A 26,702-nucleotide genomic window follows, 5' to 3' on the forward strand; every position below is an offset into this window, starting at 1 on the left:
TTAGTTCAATTTTTTTTTTTTTACTTTTTTATCACTTTTTTTTTTGTAGCTTGTCGCTTACTTTTTTTACATTTTTGTATACTTTTCTTATTATTTTCCTTATTATTTTTCTTATTCTTTACATTTTTATTTTATTAATTTAATTATTATTTCTTATTATTTATTTATTTTTTATCAATTTTTTTCACTTAACTTTTTTGCTATCACACAGAAGAAAACAATTCCCTGTGTGATAGCAATTGGAGGTGACATGTTCTCTTTATTGACCCTGTCACCTCCAAAACAGGAGTCCTAGCACTGCGCTAGAACTCCTGTCACAGCTGAGATGGGAAGAGCACAGCTCTCCCCTCTCAGGCCCCGTACACACGACCGAGTTTCTCGGCAGAATTCAGCCAGAAACTCGGTCGGAGCCGTATTCTGCCGAGAAACTCGGTCGTGTGTACAGGTTTCACCGAGGAACTCAACCCTGAACTCGACGAGGAACTCGATGTGTTTGGCACGTCGAGTTCCTCGGACGTGTGTACGGGGCCTCACTGTGTACATCGGCAGCAGGGACAGGAGACTCGGTGGCAGGGGGGAGGACGGAGTCCCGAAGACAGAGCCAGCAAAGAGAGGTATTTGGGGTGGGGGAGAGAGGGGAGGACAGACGGGAGCACACATTTTACAAGTGATTTCGGCGACATCGCTGCAATCACTTGTTAACGAGCGAGCGGATTCCCCCATAACTTACCGCCCTTAACTGTATGTTCCTGGCCTCAGTGGCCTTGTGGGAAATCCGGGCCTGGCCGTGAGGCCACATATTTGCGAATGGGGTTAACAACAATCTGAGAGTTTATAAATTTGAATTTGGCCTACATATTCCTGTCAGGGCAGATACAATAGTTCCAATGTCAGACAAATAAACTGTTCACTTTGTAAGGAAATTTTACCCAGACCTTAGTGTATGAGGTGAAGCTCTGTTGACTTCCATCATCCAAACCATCCAATCATGTGCAAGCAAAAATGCTGTTTTATTTTATTTTCCTCGCACATGACTGGGTATCTTTACAAAGAGAAATCTCACCATGTTCACTAAGCTTTGGGGGAATTCCTTTGCAAAGTGAGCAGCCTATTTGCCTTTAGTAAATGAACCTTTATAAGTCTAAGTGCAACGTGAAGTTAGGCCTTCATAAAGGAGACACGAAGGTCCATGATCTTCACACCTGCAGCCATACACTCATTTTGACATTTGTCTGTTCCTGGCAATGATAAAGATAAATAATTTCAAAACTTTTTCCACCCTTAATGTGACCTATAAACTGTACAACTCAGTTGAATAACAAACTGAAATCTTTTAGGTGGAGGGAAGTAAAAATAAAAAAATGTAATAATATAGTTGCATAAGTGTGCACACCCTTAACCCCCTTAGCGGTATCCCCGAGCGTGACTTGGGGTGGTTTTTCTATGTTAGGATCGGTATCCCCGAGTCACGCTCGGGGTAGGTGTGCAGAGCGTGCAGCGGCGTGGCTTACCTTTCGCAGCATCCACAGACAAGTTACTCACCTTGTCCCTGGATCCTGCGATGCATCCCCGCTGTGTGAGCGAGCGGGTCCTCGCTCGATTCACAGTGTCCCCGTGTGCCACCGATCTCCGTTCCCTGCGACATTACGACGCACGGGGGCGGAGAGCGGTGCCAAATTCAAAAAAGTAAACAAACACATTACATACAGTATACTGTAATCTTATAGATTACAGTACTGTATGTACAAAATACACACCCCCCTTTGTCCCTCCCTAGTGGTCTGCCCAGTGTCATGCATGTTCTTTTATATAATAAAAACGGTTCTTTCTCCCTGCAAACTGTAGATTGTCCATAGCAACCAAAAGTGTCCCTTTATGTCAAAAATGGTTTTAGAGCAGCTAGAAAACAGCGATAATAAATTAGAATCACTTGCAGAATTGTGCGATAGCGATTTGTGGGGAAATTCGTTATAAAAAAATAAAAGTAATGACAGCAACAATTCTGCAACTGAGCAAATTTCAGTGATTTTGAGTTGATTACATTATTGAATAATTTTTATTATAATTATATTATTATTTGTTATAATTATTTATAATTATTTATAATATTATAATTTATATTTTTGTTTTTTAAAAAAATTCATACCCGGGATGCCTACTAGACTCTTGTTTGGTCAGATTTAAATGAATTATTCCTAAGAATTACAGGCCTTCAGTATAAAACGCCAAATTTCCTTGCAAAATAATTGTACCGCTTTTGGTACGTAATTCCAGACAGAATCATACCACCAGGGAGGTTAAACTAATACTTTGTTGAAGCACCTTTTGATTTTATTACAGCTCTCAGTCTTTTTGGGTAAGAGTCTATCAGCATTTTTGCCCACTTTTCTTTGCAAAAACACCCCAAACCGGTCAGATTGCGAGGACATCTCCTGTGCACAGCCCTCTTCAGATCACCCCACAGATTTTCAATCGGATTCAGGTCTGGGCTCTGTCTGGCTGGGCCATTTCAAAATTGTAATCTTTTTCTGGTGAAGCCATTGCTTTGTTGATTTGGATGTATGCTTTGGGTCGTTGTCAAGCTGAAAGATGAAATTCCTCTTCATGTTTAGATTTCTAGCTGAAGCCTGAAGGTTTTGTGACAATATCGACTGGTATTTGGACCTGTTCATAATTCCCTCTACCTTGAAAAGGGCCCGTGTTCCAGCTGAAGAAAAACAGCCCCACAGAAAAATGTTGCCACCACCATGCTTCACAGTGGGTATAGTGTTCTTTTGGTGATGTGCAGTGTTGTTTTTGCGCCAAACATACCTTTTGAAATTATGGCCAAAAAGTTCAACCTTGGTTTCATCAGACCAAAACACATTTTCCCACATGCTTTTGGGAGACTTCAGATGTGTTTTTGCAAAATTTAGCCCGGCTTGGAGGTTGTCCTTGGTAAGAAAAGGCTTCCGTATTGCCACTCTACTCCATAGCCCAGACATATGAGTAATACGGGAGATTGTTTTCATATGTACCACACAGCCAGTACTTGCCAGATATTCCTGCAGCTCCTTTAATGTTGCTGTAGGCCTCTTGGCAGCCTCCCTGAACAGTTTTCTTCTTGTCTTTTCATAAATTTTGGAGGGACGTCCAGTTCTTGGTAATGTCACTGTTGTGCCATATTTTCTCCACTTGGTGACTGTGTTCCATGGTATATCTAATGCCTTGGAAATTCTTTTGTACCCTTCTCCTAACTGATAACTTTTACCATTAAAATCCCTCTGATGCTTTGGAAGCTCTCTCTGGATCATGGCTTTTGCTGTAGGATGCGATCAAGAAAATGTCCGGAAAGACCTATTAGAAAGGCTGAACTTTATTTAGGGTTAATCAGAGGCGCTTTGAATGATGGCAGGTGTGTACTGACTCTTATTTAATATGAGTTTGAATGTTATTGCTTAATTCTGAACACAGCTACATCCCCAGTTAGAAGAGGTTGTGCACCAGGGGCGGACTGACCATTGGGGCTCTCGGGCACTGCCACTAGGGGGCCCCATCAGGGTTGCCAGGCTCAATAAAATCAGGGACAGTATGTAAAACTCTGTGTTTTTTTTACATCTGTCCCTGATATGTCTGAAACCGACATGCTTTTGATGTGAAAATCCTGAGATTTTAGCTGCCCTGCCTCTGCACTGCCTCCTGGCATGGTGGCCATCTGTAAGCCCGGGGGCCCCATAATCTTCTATTGCCCGGGGGCCCCATGAGTGTGAAAATCCTGAGATTTTAGCTGCCCTGCCTCTGCACTGCTTCCTGGCGTGGTGGCCATCTGTAAGCCCGGGGGCCCATAATCTTCTATTGCCCGGGGGCCTCATGAGTTGTCAGTCCACCACTGGTGTGCACACTTATGCAACCACATTATTTAAGATTTTTATTTTTACTTCTCCCCTTTAAAGATTTCGGTTTGTTTTTCAATTGAGTTGTACAGTTTATAGGTCACATGTAGACTGGGTTCACACTATTGCGAATTGGATGCGTAGTATATCAGGAGATTGTGACTGTCTCTCTATGGTGCCGGTTCACACATCTCCAGAGCGGCTCCGGTGGAGATTGCACAGGAGTCCTGTGCGTCTTCTGGTCCGTTTCAGGTCCGAAATCAGACGAAAATTCGGACTGAAATTGAACTTGAAACAGTGAACAGGGAGGCACTGGACCGCTGCTTTTGAGCCGTTTCTTTCCTGTTGTGTGAATTTAAGATGCGATTTGAGATGTCAAATCGCATCTCAAATCGGCGGCATTTGCCGGCAATGGCATCGTCCTAATCGGTGCGACGCCGCGCTGCACCGATTTCAAAAAGTAGTTCCCGTACTACTTTTTGCAATTTCGGGCCGCGATTTACATTGACATCTGTGCAGAAACCTGCACAGATGTCTCTGAAATCGCGGCCGAAATCGGGACTGCCAGCAGGAGTGAAATCGTGCGAGTTCAGTTGAACTCGCACGGCTTCACTCCCGCAGCCTAGTGTGAACCTGGGCTAAAGGTGGAAAAAGTTCTGAAATTATTTATCTTTGTCTCATTTTTTTACATCACAGAAACCTGACATTTTAACAGGGGTGTGTAGACTTTTTATGTCCACTGTATATATGCACCATTATCACAAAGTAACAGTGCCTACGTACCATTACCTACCACATGTTTCACCTTACACTACCAGCATCCTGCAGTCCTCTTCTCTTTACCATATTATCATACAGATAAACCATTCCTGAAATTCAGAAATCACCCAACCCACATGCATGGGGCTCTGTGGATTCTGGCTGCAGTGGGTTACATAGAACTTGGAGCAGGGCCAGCCAGGGCTGTCTTAATGAGAGGGCACACCTGGGCCCTGCACTTTCCCCAAAGCAGCTTGTCCTTGAGCCCACGCTGCCCCGAAATTGGGGGCCCCATGATGGCACTGAGAGTGATAGATGCAAAGGGGAGGCAGTCTGCCTCCTACCTACTTAATGTCTGTTTACCTGCACTGTCATCACTGTAGGGGCCCCAGAGCATTACTTTGCCCAAAGGGCCCATGATGGTATTAAGGCGGCCCTGGGGCCAGCTCTAGGCTTTGTGGGGCCTAAAGCCTCGTACACACGACCGAGAAACTCGACGGGCGAAACACATCGTTTTGCTCGTCGAGTTCCTTGTTAGGCTGTCGAGGATCTCGGCGAGCCAAATTTCCCCATTTCCGTCGAGGAAAAAGAAGACATGCTCTCTTTTTGGCTCGACAAGATCCTCGACAGTTTCCTCGTCGAAAAGTGTACACACGACCGGTTTCCTCGGCAAAAAAAAAAAAAAACAGCAAGTTTCTTGCTGGTTTTTGCCGAGAAACTCGGTCGTGTGTACGAGGCCTTAGGCAAAATTTAGACATGAAGCCCCACTCACATGCCCAAAATGGAAAAAAAAAATTCAAGCAAGAAAAATGGCTGCAGAAAGATGCACAAATCTAACAAACAGGTGATCAGCACCCTCGTCACCCATCAGATATATGCAGCCAATATAACATCTGGGCCAGCAGGGAACAGAAAACACAGGGCAGTGCTGGAGGTGGTGGCTCGCCATCCTGGTGATTAATCACAGGCAAATAAGACGACCGCGAGGCAGGGCTGTCTTAATGAGAGGGCACACCTGGGCACTGCCCAGGGGCCCCAGCTGCATGGGGGGCCCCTGCACTTTCTCCAAAGCAGCTGGTCCATGAGCCTCACGCTGCCCCAAAATGAAGGGCCCCATGATGGCACTGAGAGTGATAGATACACAGGGGAGGAAGTCTGCCTTCTACCTACTTGATGTCTGTTTACCTGCACTGTCATCATTGTAGGGGCCCCAGAGCATGACTTTGTCCAGGGGCCCATGATGCTATTAAGACGGCCCTGCCGCAAGGCCCTTGTGAGTGAGAGGCCTTAGGCGACCGCCTAATTTGCCTAATTAAAGAGCCGCCTCTGACTTGGAGACATTTCTGACTTAAGCACAATGGCAGTGTTCCATCGTCATTATGAAGCACAAATACAAGCATTATTAAATCATGTTCTCCCTAGGACACAGGTATCAGTAGTATAGGTTACCTCCACTCCCCCATAATGCTACACAACGTAACAAGATTAAGCAGATTTTTAAAGAGTAGAAGACAATACACAAACCTGTCAAGCATTGTGGTCCATTCCCCTGAGGTTGAGGTAAGAGACCCAGATGGCCTGCCCACCTTCTACCTGAGTGAGAATTACCTTACCATATGCTAAAAATAGTGCAAAAGAATAACTGATACAGGAAGACTTTGCTTAATAACAATGGCCATTTAGATATGCCTAGCCACTGGAAAAGAACAAGCTTTGCAATTATCCTAGATTTGCAATCCTGGCTCATGTTTCTGAAGAGGTCAGGGACTGAGATAGCTTGAGAATATTGTTAATAATACAGGAACCCAGAACAATAAGCACGCATGAATAATGGAGAAACTAGATTCTATTACTCAGCAAATGACATGCACAAATAAATAAAGTATGATGCGCTAATATAATCAACTGTGTGCTGAATTGTGCCACAAATCACAAGTGCTATTTATCATACATATGCACCACTTTCACGTGATAATCATTGCCACATATGCTGTAAACAGGTGAAGATATTTGATATATACACTATATTGTCCAAAAATAAAGGTATCCCAGTCTAATGCTGGCCATACACTATACGAAAAATCGTATTTCAGCACAAAATTAATAATCGTTGGGACGTTTTTGAGCCGAAAAAACGAAGGACAAGTTTGGAAATTTTCTGCCGAACGAATGATAAATTGAAAGGTTAATGGCCCGTATTCACAGACACTGGCGCACATTTATGCCGCCGTAGCGTATCTCCTTTACGCTATGCCGACGCAGCGCAGAGAGGCAAGCATGGAATTCACAAAGCATTTCCTCCCAAAACTGCGCTGGGTTTCCTAGGCGTAAAGCGGCGTAAACCGGCGTAGGTGGAAGTGGGCGTGAGCCATGCAAATGAGGCGTGACCCCATGCAAATGATGGGCCGAGCGCCAGACAGATACGTATAACGAACGGCGCATGCGCCGTCCCGTGGACGCATCCCAGTGCGCATGCTAACAATCACGTCGGAACAACTGCCTAAGATACGCCGGATCACTGCCTACGGCGTGAACGTAACCTACGCCTAGTCATATTCACGTCCAACGTAGACTACGTAAAATACGCGGGCTTGTGTTCCCTGGTGCAGCCCTTTGCATGGATGCTGCTGAGTTACACCTCCTTTATGGGGCATAACTTTACGCCGTACGTACAACTTACGCGCACCAGTCGTAGCCTGCGTCGGGCGCAAGTACAATCGTGAATCGGCGTATCTCCCTCATTTGCATATTTGAATACAAAATTACTTTGGAGCGATTTCCTCTCATTTCCTGCTGCGTCTCCAGCCAGCCGTTACGCAGCAATGTGATAGTAGACTTACATTTTTTCCACGGTCCTGGCTGGGCTCATTCTCGTCCAGTTCACCAATATACAGCGGCTTAAGAAATTTCCTCACAAAATTCAGATCTGGATGAAATGCATGGAAAGCTTCCTGTGTGAAAAAACAATTAATAGGTAATTTCTTGCCATTAAAGAACATTTCCAAGCAACACGTAAAAACAACAAAGAAACTTCTATTTTACTAACTTACCATAAAGACATTGTATCATCACCTTTTAGGGCCCTTTCACACTGCTTTGTAGCAAAATCATATGCTTTATTTACCACGATTTTTCTGTGCTTCATATGCGTTTCCTTTGCGTTTGTAGTGCGTTTTTGGGTTGCCTGCACCTGTGAAAAGTGCATGTGTGACTCAAAAAGACACCAAAAACGCAAATCACTGTGCATTTTTACCGCAATGTTGCTGCAACTTCCATTCATTTCAATGGGAAGCTGCGTTTTTGGTGCAGTTTTCAACACAGCACCAAAGATGCAGCATGCAGGATTTTTCAAAATGCACGGCATCCACAGCGCAGTGGTGTGAAAAGTCCCATAGGATTTAAAGAAAAACATTTAAATTAGATGGCTTGCACTCGAGGGTCCTTTGCCAGATCATTGTTCCTAATTTTTATGAACAGTCTACTGACTGGAAGGCCTCGTACACACGACCGAGAAACTCGACGGGCGAAACACATCATTTTGCTCGTCGAGTTCCTTGTGAAGCCGTCGAGAAACTCGACAAGCCAATTTTCTCCATTCCCGTCAAGGAAATAGAGAACATGCTTTCTTTTTGGCTCGTGGAGTTTCTCGACAGTTTCCTCGACGAAAATGTACACACGACCGGTTTCCTCTGCAAAAAAATATCTCCTAGCAAGTTTCTTGCTGGTTTTTGCCGAGAAACTCGGTCATGTGTACGAGGCCGAATAGTACCAGCTGATTGGAGAAAAGTCAATGTAGCCCCAATATTTAAAAAAGAGCCAAGATACATGCCTGGGAATTACAGACCAGCTAGCCTAACATCAATAGTATGTAAGCCCTTAGAGGGGATGGTAAGGGACTATACAAGATTGTAGCAATGACAACGGTATCATTAGCAGTAATCAGCATGGATTCATGAAGACTCATTCTTGCCAAACCAATCTATTAACATTCTACGAGGAGGTGAGCTGCCATCTAGGTAAAGGTAGACCCATAGACGTGGTGTATCTGGATTTTGCAAAAGCATTTGACAAAGTTCCCCGAAAAAGTTTACTTTACAAAGTGAAGGTCCATTGGCATGGACCATAGGGTGAGTACATGGATTGAAAACTAGCTACAGGGGTGAGTTCAGAGGGTAGTGATAAATGGGGAGTACTCAGAATGGTCGGGGGGGGGGGGGTTTGAGGTGGGTCCCCCAGGGTATTGTCCTGGGACCAATCCTATTTTATTAATTTTTAAACGACCTAGCGGATTCGATAAACAGCTCAATCTCTGTATTTGTGGACGATACTAAGCTAAGCAGGGCAATAACTTCTCTGCAGGTTGTGGAAACCTTGCAAGAAGATCTGAACAAATGAATGGGGTGGGCAACTACATGGCAAATGAGGTTTCATGTGGAAAAATTTAAAATAATGCATTTAGGTGGCAAAAATATGAATGCAATCTACTTACTAGGGGGGAGAACCTCTGGGGGAATCTAGGATGGAAAAGGACCTAGTAGGTGATAGACTCAGCAATGGCATGCAATGCCAAGCTGCTGCAAGCAAAGCAAACAGAGTATTGTCATGCATTCATAGGCGTGCGCAAGGGGTGTGCCAGGTGTGCCTGGGCACACCCTAGTCTTGGAGACGGGAAACCCATCAATCATGGGCAGGTGACATTGTTTTAGGATGACGAGTGGGGAAGAGGCCGGTTAATATGTCACAAAGGCATATGTGTTGGAGCTTTGAGTGCACACCCTAATACAATAGGCTGCGCACACCTATGCATGCATTAAAAAGGGGATTACCTCCAGAGATAAAACGATAATTCTCCCACTCTATAAGACTTTTGAGTATGCTTTCCAGTTCTGGGCTCCAGTCCTCCAGGAAGGATGTACTAGAACTGGAGAGAGTCCAGAGAAGGGCAACAAAACTAATAAAGGGACTGGAGAACATTAGATAAGAGGAAAGGTTACGAGCACTGAACTTATTCTCTCTGGAGAAGAGACGGGGGTATGATTACAATGTACAAATACTGTACTGGTGACCCCACGATAGGGTTAAAACTTTTGCGCGTAAGGGAATTTAATAAGACACGTGGCCATTCACTTAAATTTGAAGAAAATCAGTTTAACCTTAGGCCTCGTACACGCGATAGGTTAAACAGAGGACAACGATCTGATGGACCGTTTTCATCGGTCAAAACCGATTGTGTGTGGGCCCCATAGGTTATTTAACCATCGGTTAAAAAAAAGCCAACTTGCTTTAAATTTAACTGATGGATTCCTAACCGATAGGTCAATACCGATCGTTAGTAGGCACAACCATCGGTTAAAAATCCACGCATGCTCAGAATCAAGTCGACGCATGCTTGGAGGCATTGAAGTTAATTTTTTTCAGCACGTCGTTGAGTTTTACGTCACCGCGTTCTGACACGGTCGGCTATTTAACCGATGGTGTGTGGGCGAGACGGACCATCAGTCAGCTTCATCGGTTAACCGATGACTACGGTCCTTTAGACCATTCTCATCGGATGGACTGATCGTGTGTACGAAGCTTTAAACTGCGTAGAGGGTTCTTTACTGTAAGAGCGGTTAGGATGTGGATGCCCCTTCCACAGGCAGTGGTTTCAGGGGTAGCATCGATAATTTAAAAAAACAATCAGATAAGCACCTGAATGACCACAACATACAGGGATATACAATGTAATACTGACATAAAATCACACACATAGGTTGGACTTGATGGACTTTTTTCAACCTCATCTACTATGTAACTATGTAGCATTTTTCAATGCGGAGTAGATTCCATGTCACTGATGCAGTAATTCAGGAGCCCCAACCAAGTACTGAGCACATACTGGACATACTTTTCAGTAAGCCAATATTTCTGTAATAAAAATTCTATTGCCGCGTACACACAATCGGAAATTCCGTCAACAAATGTTCGATGTGAGCTTTCGGTCGGAAATTCCGACCGTGTGTAGGCTCCATCGGACATTTGCTGTCGGAATTGCGACCACAAAAATTTGAGAGCTGGTCGGAAATTACAATCGTCTGTATGCAATTCCGACGCACAAAAATCTTACGCATGCTCGGAATCATTGAACTTAATTTTCCTCGGCTCGTCGTAGTGTTGTGCGTCAAACGTTCTTGACGTTTCGGAATATCCGACAAGATTTGTGTGACCGTGTGTGTGCAAGACAGGTTTGAGCCAAAATTTAATCTGAAAAAAATCCACGGTTTTGTTGTCGGAATTTCCGATCGTGTGTATGCGGCATAAGTGTAACGCATCTATATAAAATATAGGAGTTTCACTTTTTGAATTGAATTACTAAAAATAAATAAACTTTTTGATGATAGTCTAATTTTTTGAGATGCATGTATGTGTGTATATATATTAGGGTTGTCCAGATACCGATACCAGTATCGGTATCGGGACCGATACCGAGTATTTGCACTAGTACTCGTACTCGCGCAAATACTCCCGATACCAAAATAGAATACTTTTTTTTTTTTTTTTTTTTTGACATCGAACACAAATTGGATGGCACCATTGGATGGCACTGATAGGTGGCACTGGCATTGATTGAATGGCACTCATAAATGGATGGCACTGACATTGATTGGGTGGCACTGATGAGATGCACTAATAAGCTGCCTCCCTGAACTGATGCACTAATGGGCACTGATCTGCACTGATAGGTGGCACTGGCTAGCTGCACTTTTGGGCACTGGCACCGATGAGCTGCACTGACAGTGATCACTCCTTCAATGATATGTAGTTTTCCAGTACCGTATGCTAAAAAACAGCCCCACACCATGATGTACCAGTTCTTCATAATTCTAAAGAAAATATCCTTAGTCTGTATTGTGGTTTGAAAACGGTCACATGACATTAAAAAAAAGTATCGGTATTCGGTATCGGCGACTACTTGAAAAAAAGTATCGGTAATTGTACTCAGTCCTAAAAAAGTGGTATCGGGACAACCCTAATATATATATATATTTTTTTTACGTAAACATTATGTTTATGTCATAGTATGTTTTACTATATGGTTGTACAATTTGATATCTGCTCAACTCCATTCCTCATTAATGGTTTCCTTGACTGCGCCTGACCGCCAGTTGCCTGCATTGCTGTGAACTGCAGTAACCTCGTCTCTACATTTCTCTGCATCCCTTGTTCTCAATGAGCCTCAGCAGAATGCCCTCCTCCAATCAGAGCTCTGCTTTATTTGGAGCCCTCCTACAGGCAGACATGACCAGCTGTCTCTAACAGACTAGACAGCCCTCGGAAACCCTTTATATGGCGCTGTTCCTAATTTTTTTATATGCTTAAGTCTCACGATCTACACAAATCCCTAGGACTAAAAATCTACACGTATACGTACAGAAGACGTGCATTATAGGCTCTGGTGTGTAAATGTAACATCACAATAATACAACGTACGATCGGATTCAGACACGGAATGTAATCGCGTATGCAGACATTGTGCTGGCATACTGTAATCTGATCACGGCTATTGTCAGCGAAGTACACAATACAATCTCCCAAGCCTTTATTGACTTAGGTAAAAAGCATTGGGCACAGAGCAGGCTCATGTCTCTGGAGGATGCTTGGGATTGATTTACTAAAGGCAAATAGGCTCTTCGCTTTGTAAGGAAATCTTCCTATTCACTTAGGCTGCATTTACACCTGAGCGTTCCTGGAACACGCGACAAAGCCACTCTTCAGAAATGCGTTGCAAGCACGTGTTGTACCTGCGGTGCCAATAATTAATAATAGTACCCTAAATGCCGGTGTTGTGCCGAGAAATGACCACCGTCGAATAATGCCAGCCCTGTACTGCGTAGGCGCAGCGCTTGCGCATTACGGAGCACTACGGAGCCTCCGAAAAGTCTCCGAACATGAACAGCTGCGCAAAGAAGACGACATTCTGCCACACGTTCACGATGCTCGTGCAACTCTGCAAGGGGCGGATCCTGCAAACCCGCCCATCAACATTCCAAAACCCGCACTACAGTTGTGTAAACACTACACGTGTAGTTTATTGAGAAATCCACCCCCAACTTATCAGCTCTGCCCATCATTCTAAAATACGGCCTCTTCTGTAGGCATCCGCCCCTTGCAGAGTTCACTCAATAATACACCGGTCCCTTGCAGAGTTGCAAGAGCATCGGGAGCGTGCGCGAGCGTGGCAGAATGTCGTCTTCTTTACTGTAAGAGCGGTTAGGATGTGGATGCCCCTTCCACAGGCAGTGGTTTCAGCTGGTAGCATCGATAATTCCTAAACCACTCCTAAACCACTGCCATGAGGGTCAACCTCATTTCAGCTAGCCACCAACAAGATAGGTAGATCAGGTTTGCTCTTATATGTCTGCAACTCTTAAAGCGGGGGTCCACCTTAAAAACGATTTTCTAACATTACATTGAGCTCACTCTCTACATTGACAGTATGCCGTTAGTTTTTTTTTTTTTTTCTGTACATACCTCGTTAGTTTTTTTTTTTTTGCTGTACATACCTCGTACAGCTATTTTCTTCCCCGGCTTCCAGGTAGGGCCTCCCGCGGGAGTGGGCGTTTCTATCCAGCAGGTGATTGACATGATGACAAAAACGACCTCCACCCGTCGCATAAGGAGCGTCACGGGTTGCCTGTCACGGGTTGCCGAAAGAAGCCGAATGGCGAGTCGGCGCTATACGGGGCATGCGCACCGACGTTCGGCTTCTTTCGGCAACCCGTGAGGCTCCTTATGCGACGGGTGGAGGTCGTTTTTGTCATCACGTCAATCACCTGCTGAATAGGAACGCCCACTACCCGGAAGCCGGGGAAGAAAATAGCTGTACGAGGTATGTACAGCAAAAAAAAAAAAACGGCATACTGTCAATGTAGAGAGTGAGCTGGATGTAATGTTAGAAAATCGTTTTTAGGGTGAACCCCCGCTTTAAGCCCTGTACACACGCTCAGTTTTCTCGGCGGTAAAAAGTCCACCGAGGAGAAAGCTGAGAACCCGTCAGGAAAACTGCCATGGAGCTTTGGCCCAGGAATCCCGGCCGTGTGTATGCTCCATCGGCACTGCCTTGCAGTGTTTCCCATAGGTAAGTGCCAGAAAAAAAAAAACGCCGGGAATCCCAATGGGAAAATAGAGAGCAGGTTCTCTATTTTCCCGCCGGGATTCCCGGCTGTTTTCCTGATGGAAAAACTGCGAGGAAGCATACACAAGTCCGGTTTTCCTGGCCAAAAGCTCTCCTGGCCGTTTTCCTGCCAGGAAAACCGGTCGTGTGTACGAGGCTTTATACTTCTAATACATTCCCCTGGTATAGGCTGTGCATAATAAATTTCATTTACCGCCCTGCATGTTACTCATTACTCGCCATTAACTTAGCTGTGCATCTCACTTCCTAAGACACATAACTGTTGCATTTATAATCAGTAAAGAGGCACGGCAGTGACTTTTATGAACTTTAGTGAACAGTACTTAAACAGCTTTGCATCTCATGATCCTGCCATACACTTTTCCAGGCCCATGGACCAACTATGTCTTCCTAGAGGAGAGTGCAACCTACTAAAGGCTCTTCCTGCTGACTTCTCAATTTTTAGTGAGCAGACTGCAGTTCCTCTTTAACTATGGCACATGCTTGTGCCAAGAGCAAGCATCCAGCATTCCCCCTGTGCAAAAATTATGACATCACAGGAGTAAAGCAATAAAAAAAAAAAACTGAAGAATACAATAGATCTTCTTTGGCTTGGGGGCAGACTCACCCATTTCCAGCACCAACAGGCTTCCAAGGGGAAGAAAGCTCATAACAGGGGACAACTTAGTCCCCTCATTGAGTTCCTGCCATCCTGAAGAAGCCACACATCTGCCTACAAGCTCACATCTCTGTTCTTCTACTCTTTCCTTCCATCAGTATGCTCCTTGAACTTTGCTCAGTTTGTTGGCTCCTCGTGCTGCTTATTCCTTCCTATAGCTCCCAACTGTCCCTGATTTCGGGGGACTGTCCCTGATTTGGAACAATGTCCCTCTGTCCCTCATTCCTCCTCATTTGTCCCTCATTTTGGTCTGATCTATAGAGTTGTATAGAGAACTCACTTTTTATCTATCCAAAAGTGTTTTCCAGCCCTAAACCTTTCATCTGATTTCTAAATTGCTGTATTTGTAAAATACAAAAGCCAATATAAAGGAATAGTAGTGGTAAAACAAGCACTTGTGGGTTTAAACAACCTTGTTTTTTTTGTACAATTCTCCTTTAAGGGGGCGTGGCAAGGGGTGTGTCCTATGCCTGCATACTTTTGCTGGTGGGTGTCCCTCCTTCCCATCTCAAGAAGTTGGGAGGTATGCTTTCCCAATATGAGCTCTGATGTGCAGGGATTGCAAGGGGCTGATGTCAGCTCATACTGAGCATTTAACAATGTTTTAATAAACGCAGATCTGCGTCAATGTGTGTTTTTATATCTGGCTGGATCAGCTTTAATCAGAATTTTTGAAAAAATAATTATGTTCTTTAAACACCACTTGCCGACCCCCTACAGTATATATACATCATTATTTTGACCTTAAATACAGAGCTGCTGCTATAACTCCAGTATCATTCTTTTCTCTAGGCGATTCAGCGTTGGGTAAAAGTGATCCCGGTGGCTGATTCACCATGGGACCACTTTTAGAAGTGGTGTACCCCCCAGCTACTTTCTGGTCGTTTCAAGTTTTACCAACGGCTTTGATCTGATCCATCTGGCTGGGCAGGAAGTCGAGGGAGGGCAAGATGGCCCCCACTCAACTCTATGCTCTTGGAGGACCACAGCAACCTCTGATGTCACTTCCGGTTCTCGGGTTTAAATAATTTATTAAAAAATATATATATATATTTTGCTTTTAAAGGTAAATGGGAGATCTGGGTCTTTTTGAACCCAGATTTTTCAATAAAGAGGAGCTGTCATGCTTATTTCTATTACAAGGGATGTTTATATTCCTTGTAATATGAATAAAAGTGATAAAAAATTAAAATAAAATAAAGGGACAGTGTAAAAAAAAAAGGAAAGAAAAACATAATATAAATAGTTTTTTTTTTTTAAAGCACCCACCCCATCCCTCTATGTTTGCGTGCAAAAGCGAACGCATACGTAAGTTGCGCCCGCATATGTAAATTGGGCCAGATCCACAAAGAAGTTACGCTGGCGTATCTATTTATACGCCGCGTAACTTCTAGGATGCTCCGGCGTATCTTTTTTCTGTATTCAGAAAACAAGATACGCCGGAATTTTGCTAAGATCCGACTGGCGTAAGCCTCTTACGCCGTCGTATCTTAGTTGCATATTTACGCTGGCCGCTAGGTGGCGCTTCCGTAGATTTACACAAGGAATATGCAAATTAGGTAGATACGCCGATTCACAAACGCATGTCCGCCCGGCGCATTTTTTTACGTCGTTTACTTAAGGCTTTTTCCGGCGTACTGGGATTCTTTCACGGATGGCGCATGCGCCGTTCGTAAAAAACGTCAAAAACGTGGGGTCACGATTAGTTAGCATAGAACACGCCCCCAACCAGCCTCTTTTGAATTAGGCGGGCTTACGCCGCCCGATATACGCTTATCCACCGTAACTAAAGGCGTAACTTCTTTGTTAATATAGTACTTGCCTTTCTAAGTTACGGCGGCGTAGCCTTTTTTGAGATACGCTACGCCCGCCTAAAGATAGGCGCATGTACGTGGATCTGGCCCATAGTGTTCAAACCACACACATGAGCAGTAATTCTAGCACCAGACCTCCTCTGTAACTCTATGAGCGTCCACAATTTTAAAGCATGACATGTTAGGTATCTATTTACTCGGCGTAACATCATCCTTCACAATATACAAAATCACTGGGCTATCTTTAGTGTTTTTTTTATTTTTTATTATTCAATAAAGTGTATTTTTTTTTAAAAAATTGCATTTAGAAGACCGCTGCGCAAATACAGTGTGATAAAAATTTGCAACAATCACCATTTTATTCTCTAGGGTCTCTGACTAAAAAATATATATATACATATATAATGTTTGTGGGTCCTGAGTAATTTTCAAGCAAAAAACACTAATTTAAACTTTTAAACAAAATGTTCCACAAAAAGGTCTGGTCAGCAAGTGGATTTATAGCAGTCAATCAGTTTGCAAACAGCTATAGAATGAGCACTAAAATAGGACTGTGCCGCACAGTACACACAGAGGTGATGATAGATGCTGTAAAAAAAAACATTATGGGGCAGATTCACGTACCTCTGCGCTGGGCGCAGCATATCTAAGATACACTATGCCGCCGTAACTTATTTATTTTATTTCGAATCCTCGTAGTGTATCTCTGGCGGCGTAAGGGCGCGGAATTCAAATGGATGTAATGGGGGCGTGTTTTATGTAAATACGTTGTGACCCAACGTAAATGACGTTTTTTTTTTAACGGCGCATGCACCGTCTGTGGGGGTATGCGAGTGCGCATGCTCGAAATTAAACCGGAACAAGCCAATGCTTACGACGTGAACGTCATTCTACGCAAAGCCCTATTCGCGAACGACTTACACAAACAACGTAACATTTTCAAAATTCGACGCAGGAACGACGGCCATACTTAACATAGGATACGCCTCATATAGCAGGGGTAACTATACGCCGAAAAAAGCCTTACGGAAACTACGTAAAAAAATGCGCCGGCCGGACGTACATTCGTGGATCGCATCGTATCTAGCTAATTTGCATACTCGACGCCGAATTCGACGGAAGTGCCACCTAGCGGCCAGCGTGAATATGCACCTACGATCCGACGGCGTACTAAGACGTACGCCTGTCGGATCGATCCCTCATTCAGTCGTATCTTGTTTTGTGTATACAAAACAAAGATACGACGGGGGAACTTTGAAATTACGCAGTGCATCAATAGATACGCAGGCGTAATTCGTTTGTGGATCTGGCCCAGACTCTTTATATCTGTGACCAGAAAAATAATATAATAATAATAATAATAATATTTTATATATAAATAATAATAATAATATTTTATATATATATATATATATATACATATATATATATATACAAAATATAATAATATTTTATATATATATATATATATATATATATATATATATATATATATATTTATATATATATACAAAATATAATAATATTTAATATATATATATATATATATATATATATATATATATATATATACATATATATATATATATAAAAAATATAATAATAATAATATTTATATATATATATATATATACAGGGAGTGCAGAATTATTAGGCAAATTAGTATTTTGACCACATCATCCTCTTTATGCATGTTGTCTTACTCCAAGCTGTATAGGCTCGAAAGCCTACTACCAATTAAGCATATTAGGTGATGTGCATCTCTGTAATGAGAAGGGGTGTGGTCTAATGACATCAACACCCTATATCAGGTGTGCATAATTATTAGTCAACTTCCTTTCCTTTGGCAAAATGGGTCAAAAGAAGGACTTGACAGGCTCAGAAAAGTCAAAAATAGTGAGATATCTTGCAGAGGGATGCAGCACTCTTAAAATTGCAAAGCTTCTGAAGCGTGATCATCGAACAATCAAGCGTTTCATTCAAAATAGTCAACAGGGTCGCAAGAAGCGTGTGGAAAAACCAAGGCGCAAAATAACTGCCCATGAACTGAGAAAAGTCAAGCGTGCAGCTGCCAAGATGCCACTTGCCACCAGTTTGGCCATATTTCAGAGCTGCAACATCACTGGAGTGCCCAAAAGCACAAGGTGTGCAATACTCAGAGACATGGCCAAGGTAAGAAAGGCTGAAAGACGACGACCACTGAACAAGACACACAAGCTGAAACGTCAAGACTGGGCCAAGAAATATCTCAAGACTGATTTTTCTAAGGTTTTATGAACTGATGAAATGAGAGTGAGTCTTGATGGGCCAGATGGATGGGCCCGTGGCTGGATTGGTAAAGGGCAGAGAGCTCCAGTCCGACTCAGACACCAGCAAGGTGGAGGTGGAGTACTGGTTTGGGCTGGTATCATCAAAGATGAGCTTGTGGGGCCTTTTCGGGTTGAGGATGGAGTCAAGCTCAACTCCCAGTCCTACTGCCAGTTTCTGGAAGACACCTTCTTCAAGCAGTGGTACGTGAAGAAGTCTGCATCCTTCAAGAAAAACATGATTTTCATGCAGGACAATACTCCATCACACGCGTCCAAGTACTCCACAGCGTGGCTGGCAAGAAAGGGTATAAAAGAAGAAAAACTAATGACATGGCCTCCTTGTTCACCTGATCTGAACCCCATTGAGAACCTGTGGTCCATCATCAAATGTGAGATTTACAAGGAGGGAAAACAGTACACCTCTCTGAACAGTGTCTGGGAGGCTGTGGTTGCTGCTGCACGCAATGTTGATGGTGAACAGATCAAAACACTGACAGAATCCATGGATGGCAGGCTTTTGAGTGTCCTTGCAAAGAAAGGTGGCTATATTGGTCACTGATTTGTTTTTGTTTTGTTTTTGAATGTCAGAAATGTATATTTGTGAATGTTGAGATGTTATATTGGTTTCACTGGTAAAAATAAATAATTGAAATGGGTATATATTTTTTTTTTGTTAAGTTGCCTAATAATTATGCACAGTAATAGTCACCTGCACACACAGATATCCCCCTAAAATAGCTAAAACTAAAAACAAACTAAAAACTACTTCCAAAAATATTCAGCTTTGATATTAATGAGTTTTTTGGGTTCATTGAGAACATGGTTGTTGTTCAATAATAAAATTAATCCTCAAAAATACAACTTGCCTAATAATTCTGCACTCCCTGTATATATATATATATATATATATATATATATATATAAAATATTATTATTATATATTATGTATTATGTAATATATTATGTATCCCAGAGTCTCCTGATTTTTAATCCATTGACACAGATGGATTAGTAGAATATCTAGGTCTGACTACTATGCAGTTCTCTGTGGATGAGAATCTGAAAGGAAGAGGCATGTCAGCAATGTGAACATCTTTACTCTAAGTAACCACACAAGGCAGAAGTCATTACTCATTACAGCTCCGGTCAGCCTTTAGTACATCACCAGTCATGACATGTAATTTGTGATCTTAAAATAAACTGTATTTGATTCTAAAAAAAATGCATCAGTATGAAATCACCATTCTATGGCACAATTACAATCCTTTTATAGTCTTTTATTCATTACAATCACAAAGGCAAGACATTGGAATATGAATGTAATGCTCTGGCTATTAATTAATAAACTGTATATTTAATTTTTTTCTTTTTTTATAAATCATTTTAAATGTGCAAACCACATTAGGCCACTTCCTTTTAAATGCATACACATTTTTTTTTTTTTATAATTATTAGTTACAGTATGAGTGGAAAAACAAGATTGGTTAAACCCACAAGTGCTTTTTTTACCACTACTATTCCTTTATATTGGTTTTTGTAATTTACAAATGCAGCAATTTAGAAATCGGATGAAAGGTTTAGCGCTGGGAAACAATTTTTGATAGATAAAAAGTGCATTTTATATAAAACTATAAGGATCAAAGCAACATAAGGGAAAAATGAGGAGAAATGAGGGACATTGTTCTAAATCAGGGACAGTCCCTCGAAATAAGGGAGAGTTGGGAGCTTTAAAACATCCCCCACTGCAGCGGAGGGTAGGGGAGAGGAGGCAAACCAGCAGCACTGTGGGCAGTGGCGGCCCGTCCTTAGCGGGTGTACGGGCGCCACCCCCCCATCCATGCGTCCGGCCCCCTGATCTACAGCGGGGTGTTTTTTTGGAAGCACCTGATTAGAGGCTCTAATAGGCTTCAAAAAAGGGTGAGCTTGGAGTGCAGGGAATTGTGCTCTTGCCCACCCAGTTGGGTGACCATAGTGAATTAATTTTCCCTATTATCACACTAAAGTTCCTCCCCGCCAATCAGGAGGCAGGTCTGTGAGAGCTGTTTCCCGATTGGCCAAAGCATCAGGCGATCCTATTGGTTGTCTTGCGCTTTGGTGGGAGACAAATGGTGAAGGAAGCTGGAGGGGTGGACACCGGACCCGCAGCGGCCACTGCCCGCACTCTAGCAGAGGACACCACAGCCCCGTCACACAAGCGGTAAGTGCCCGGCCGGACCGCCCCCACGCACACACGGGAGGTTGCTGCTTGCTACACTACCGGGGGGGTGTTTGTTTGTTTGCCGTCCCCCCCCTAAAGAAGGACCCACCAGAAGCTACTGCGACAGTGGAGGGTGGGGGACAACACAGGGGGAAGCCTGGGCAGTAGGGAGAATTGGCACCGCACAGAGTGATTAGGGTGTGCCCGGGCATGCCTATGGCAATCGGGCAGTTCTGAGTTTTGGGAGTGTTGCGAAGTATGCAGTTGGGATATGTTAATTAAAGCTGATAGTTAGAGGCAATAAGCTACCAATGCTATCCAGCAAACACTGGAACTATGCTAGAATCAGAGGATTAACACAGTTAAATTTAATCTGGGTTATCTGTGACCCACTGCAACAAGAATCCAGACAGCACCTCGCAGGGTCACTGGGAATGTAAATCCTGAAACCTCTGCTATGTAACTTCCTCTCTGCTCACTATATGACTGGTCACATTCGACCCTCCAGAGCAGGTTTTCTCAGGGGTTCTCAAATCAACAGATTTCCAATAGTAAAAGTCTTGAGGAACAGTGAACTGGTAGGCTTCATGGGCCAGATTCACAGAAGAGATACGACGGCGTTTCTCTGAAACGCAGTCGTATCTCTCAGAGTATCTATGCGACTGATTCATAGAATCAGTTACGCATAGTTAGCCCTTAGATCCGACAGGTGTAATTGTCTTACACTGTCGGATCTTAGGATGCAGTACCTCGGCCGCCGCTGGGTGGAGTTTGCGTCGTATTCCAGCGTCGGGTATGCAAATTAGCAGTTACGGTGATCCACGACGGTTTTCGGGTTCGTTACGTCGGCGCAAGTCTTAGTTTCCCGTCCCAAAGTTAAGCAATCTTTTTCATCGCTCAACTTTACACCAGCCATGTTAAAGTATGGCCGTCGTTCCCGCGTCGATTTTGAATTTTTTTTTTCCGGCGTAAGTACGTTACGCATGTCGCGATTCACAAACACGTCGCGCCGCCGTGTTTTCGTGCAAAGCACGTCGGGAAAATTGCGAACGGAGCATGCGCAGAACGCCCCATTTGAATTGGGCGGGCTTGCGCCGGACGTGTTTACGATACACCGCCGCAAGTTTACAGGTAAGTGCTTTGTGGATCAGGCACTAACACTGAAAACTTGCGGCGGTGTAACGTAAACAGGTTACGTTGCGCCGCCGCAATTGTACCTGAATCTGGCCCATAGTTTGCCTTTCAAGACTTTATTTTCAGTTCTGTTTTTGTCAATGTATAGAATGGAATTTTAATACCAACTAAGATTTAATGACCAGTAGTACTTGGTGACCAATCGGAAATAAGTCCCTGTTTGTCTAGCTCCTGAAACGGACATGTGATTGGCTGCCAGAGTTTACAGCAGATTAGAGACCTACTATAAAAAATATTTGTTCACGTGGGCTCACAAATCCTTTGAAGTCAGCCACCTACACACTCCATATCCAAATGTTATATTTGCATGTATATTTACACATTTCTTATGATGGCCATAGGCAAACATGAGCAACCTCACCTCTTCCAGTGTACAGTGAACTAGAAATGTCAAGAGACTTGAGAACTGAGGACTCTATCAGTTATTAATAGGAGGAGTCTCACTCCTGATGTTGAAGTATAGCACACAATCTACTTGGTACACTGCCTGCTTTTTTTTCAGCAGCAATGTGGTGGGATGTGATTTGTGGAAGGGCTGCATGTGTTATTTTAGGGCTGGTTCACACCACAAAAACGCACTCCAGATACATTTCTGCATGTGCGTTTTTAATGCGTTTTTGATGCGTTCCGGTGAGTTTTTGATGCGTTTCTGGATGCGTGATTTTTGTTGTTCTCTGTACTGGGATCAGGTGCATTTTTGATGCTTTCCAGTGCATTCTGGTGTGTTTTTGATGCTTTACAGTGCATTCCGGTGTGTTTTTGATGCTTTTAACCACGTTCCAGTACAGTCAAGTGCAGGACAAATGCAGCATGTTCTACTTTATTAACTGGAACTGACCGCACTGGTGTGAACTATGCCATTGGAAACCATATAACCTACTTTCCATGTGTTTTTGATGCAGAAAAAAACGCACTGGACTGCATGTGGTGTGAACTGACCCTAAACAAAGAAAAACAGGAAAAAGAAGAAAAAAAGTGCCTAGAATGCATCCGGAAATGCATCAAAAACGCATGCAGAAACAAATCTTTAACGGATCTGCTGTGCTTTTTTGTGGTGTGAACCAGATTATTATTATTATTATCATTATTATTATTATTATCATTTTTATTGCTATTTTACTGGATTTATAGCCTTCTAACATTATTTGATTGGTCACAGTTCCGGATCGTCATTTCGTAGAGAGTTTGTCTTTCCTATTAAAAATATTATTATTATTATTATTATTATTATTATTATTATTATTAATAATAATAATAATAATAATAATAATACAAATAAAAATACTATTATACAGGATATACGGTATATTCTTATGGTAGTATTTTGTGGGTCATGTAATCCTGGATAGTCTTTTGCAAAGTGTTAATATGTGTTTCACATTAAAAAAATATTATTATTATACAGGATTACATGACCCACAAAATACTGCCAATACGAATATACTTTAAATCCTGTATTATAGTATTTTTATTTATATTATTATTATTATTAATAATAATAATAATAATAATAATAATAATACAAATAAAAATAATACAATAATACAAATAAAAATACTATAATACAGGATTTACAGTATATTCTTATGGCAGTATTTCGTGGGTCATGTAGTACTGGATAGTCTTTTGCAAAGTGTTATTATGTGTTTCACATTAAAAAAATATTATTATTATACAGGATTACATGACCCACAAAATACTGCCAATACGAATATACTTTAAATCCTGTATTATAGTATTTTTATTTATATTATTATTATTATTATTATTATTATTATTAAATAATAATAATAATAATAATAATAATAATAATAATAATACAAATAAAAATAATACAAATACAAATAATATAATACAGGATTTACAATAATAATAATAATAATAATAATAATAATAATAATAATACAAATACAAATAATACAATAATACAAATAAAAATACTATAATACAGGATTTACAGTATATTCTTTTGGCAGTATTTCGTGGGTCATGTAGTACTGGATAGTCTTTTGCAAAGTGTTATTATGTGTTTCACATTAAAAAAATATTATTATTATACAGGATTACATGACCCACAAAATACTGCCAATACAAATATACTTTAAATCCTGTATTATAGTATTTTTATTTATATTATTATTATTATTATTAAATAATAATAATAATAATAATAATAATAATAATAATAATACAAATAAAAATAATACAAATACAAATACTATAATACAGGATTTACAATAATAATAATAATAATAATAATAATAATAATAATAATAATAATAATACAAATAAAAATAATACAATAATACAAATAAAAATACTATAATACAGGATTTACAGTATATTCTTTTGTAGCATTTTTTTAGTGGGTCATATAGTACTGGATAGTCTTTTGCAAAGTGTTATTATGTGTTTCACATTAAAAAATTATTATTATTAATATTATTATTATACAGGATTACATGACCCACAAAATACTGCCATAAAATATACTGTAAATCCTGTATTATAGTATTTTTATTTATATTATTATTATTATTATTATTAATAATAATAATAATAATAATAATAATAATAATAATAATAATAATAATAAAAATAATAACAACAATACAAATACAAATACTATAATACAGGATTTACAGTGTATTCTTATGGCAGTATTCTGTGGGTCATGTAGTTCTGGATAGTCTTTTGCAAAGGGTTATTATGTGTTTCACATTAAAACATTATTATTATTAATATTATTATTATTATACAGGATTACATGACCCATGAAATACTGCCATAAAAATAAACTGTAAATACTGTATTATATATTTTTATTTGTATTATTATTATTATAATTATTATTATTATTATTATTATTATTATTATTAATAATAATAATAATAATATTTTTAATGGGAAAGACAAAAACTCTGACCAATCAAATAATGTTAGAAGGGTATGAATCCTGTATAATTGCAATAATAATGATAATTATTGATATACTTGTGACATTATTTGACGGGTGACAAAATCTTTTTGCAAAGTGTTTGTGATTTTGTTTTTCTCACTAAAACACTGTTACTATAATTTTTTTTTTTTTTTTTTTTTTCCTTATGACATTATTTAACAGGTCATTTATTCCAGGATTTTGTGTTTTCCACTAAAAACAGTTACAGAAATGTTCATAGTTATAAAAAAAAAAAAAAAATTAACTAGTTTATTACACTGAGATGTGAACACTAAACAGATTTTCTACCCCACAGTGACACGTCCTATGCACACAGTATTACACCATAGTCAGGGAGCTCTCTCCTTGTACATTGTATTGTCACCTGGCATGCTACCGGAGCACACAAGCAACAGCTGATTTTGCACCGCCGGGTTATTCTACTACAGAGGTGTATTCGACTGGTGAATTTTAAGATGTTGGGGGGATTTACTAAAACTGGAGCACTCAGAATCTGGTGCAGTTGTGCATGGCAGCCAATCAGCTTCTAACTTCAGCTTGTTCAGTTAAGCTTTGACAATAAAAGCTGGAAGCTGATTGGAGCGTGCACCAGATTTTGCACTCGCCGGTTTTAGTAAATCATTATTCTTCACTGATTTGAAATATAATTATAACACGCGTGTTTGGATCTCCTAATGGGATGTGCTTTGTCTTATAACTGATTTTTTAAAGCGGGAGTTCACCCGAAATTTTTTTTTAACATTAGATTGAGGCTCATTTTGTGAAGGGGAATCGGGTAGTTTTTTTAAAATCGAAGCAGTACTTACCGTTTTAGAGAGCGATCTTCTCCGCCGCTTCCGGGTATGGTCTTCGGGACTGGGCGTTCCTATTTGATTGACAGGCTTCCGACGGTCGCATACATCGCGTCACGAGTAGCCGAAAGAAGCCGAACGTCGGTGCGGCTCTATACGGCGCCTGTGCACCGACGTTCGGCTACTTTCGGAAAATCGTGACGCGATAGATGCGACCGTCGGAAGCCTGTCAATCAAATAGGAACGCCCAGTCCCGCAGCCCATACCCGGAAGCGGCGGAGAAGATCGCTCTCTACAATGGTAAGTACTGCTTCGATTTAAAAAAAAACACCCGATTCCCCTTGACAAAATGAACCTCAATCTAATCTTAAAAATGAACTTTTCGGGTGAACCTCCACTTTAAATCTTGAAATTTTGCAATAAAAGATCTACAATAAAAATTCTAACCTTATTGGTGTTTATCAGATTGAAATCGAATGATTGCAAGCTCTGCGGATCATGAAAAAAAAAAAAAAAAAGAAACCTGGGGGGTGACCCCAGGACTCACCGAGGCATCTTCACCAGCGTAGTGGCTGATAACTCTCAGCCCCCCGGGGTGCCTCTTCACCCAGGCACTGATGTTGTAGACTTTGCGGTCTATCACCAGCCACTTATCAGTCCTCGTGTTGTGTTTCTGGATTTCTTCCCAACTGTAGCGAGGATCCGACTTGACGCAGCCAGAACTGCACCCCTCTCCGTTCTGGCCCCCCTTGCCCATGGTAACGCCGTTCTTGGGGGGGCACTTGGTGCCAGCTTCCCAGTCCTCCTCCTCTTCTCTCTGCCAGGAAATAAAAGCAAAACTCTCATTTAGATTTCAGAAGCTCACAGTTTGTGTATTGTGTCTGTCATTCTTGTCACTTCCCTTGTGCCCCCCTCTTTGCTTTCTCTCCTGTCTCCACCCCCCCTCCACCATCAATTGCCCCCCACACACCATC

General features: G+C 41.5%; 1 protein-coding gene across 2 annotated transcripts in view; it reads right to left on the reverse strand.

Moving 5' to 3' along the window:
• Nucleotides 1-26,702, reverse strand: part of FADS2 (fatty acid desaturase 2) — a 62,833-nt gene that overhangs the window by 35,939 nt on the left and 192 nt on the right. For both annotated transcript variants that reach the window (XM_040328418.1, XM_040328419.1), the window contains exons 2-3: nucleotides 26,276-26,545; nucleotides 7,472-7,582 (exon numbers count right to left, since the gene is read on the reverse strand). In XM_040328418.1, the coding sequence (XP_040184352.1) occupies nucleotides 7,472-7,582; nucleotides 26,276-26,485 (321 nt within the window). In that variant the 5' untranslated portion in view covers nucleotides 26,486-26,545. The remainder of the gene's footprint in view (nucleotides 1-7,471; nucleotides 7,583-26,275; nucleotides 26,546-26,702) is intronic.

This window comes from Rana temporaria, chromosome 11, assembly GCF_905171775.1.
Source record: "Rana temporaria chromosome 11, aRanTem1.1, whole genome shotgun sequence".
In the NCBI taxonomy this organism is placed as follows: domain Eukaryota; kingdom Metazoa; phylum Chordata; class Amphibia; order Anura; family Ranidae; genus Rana; species Rana temporaria.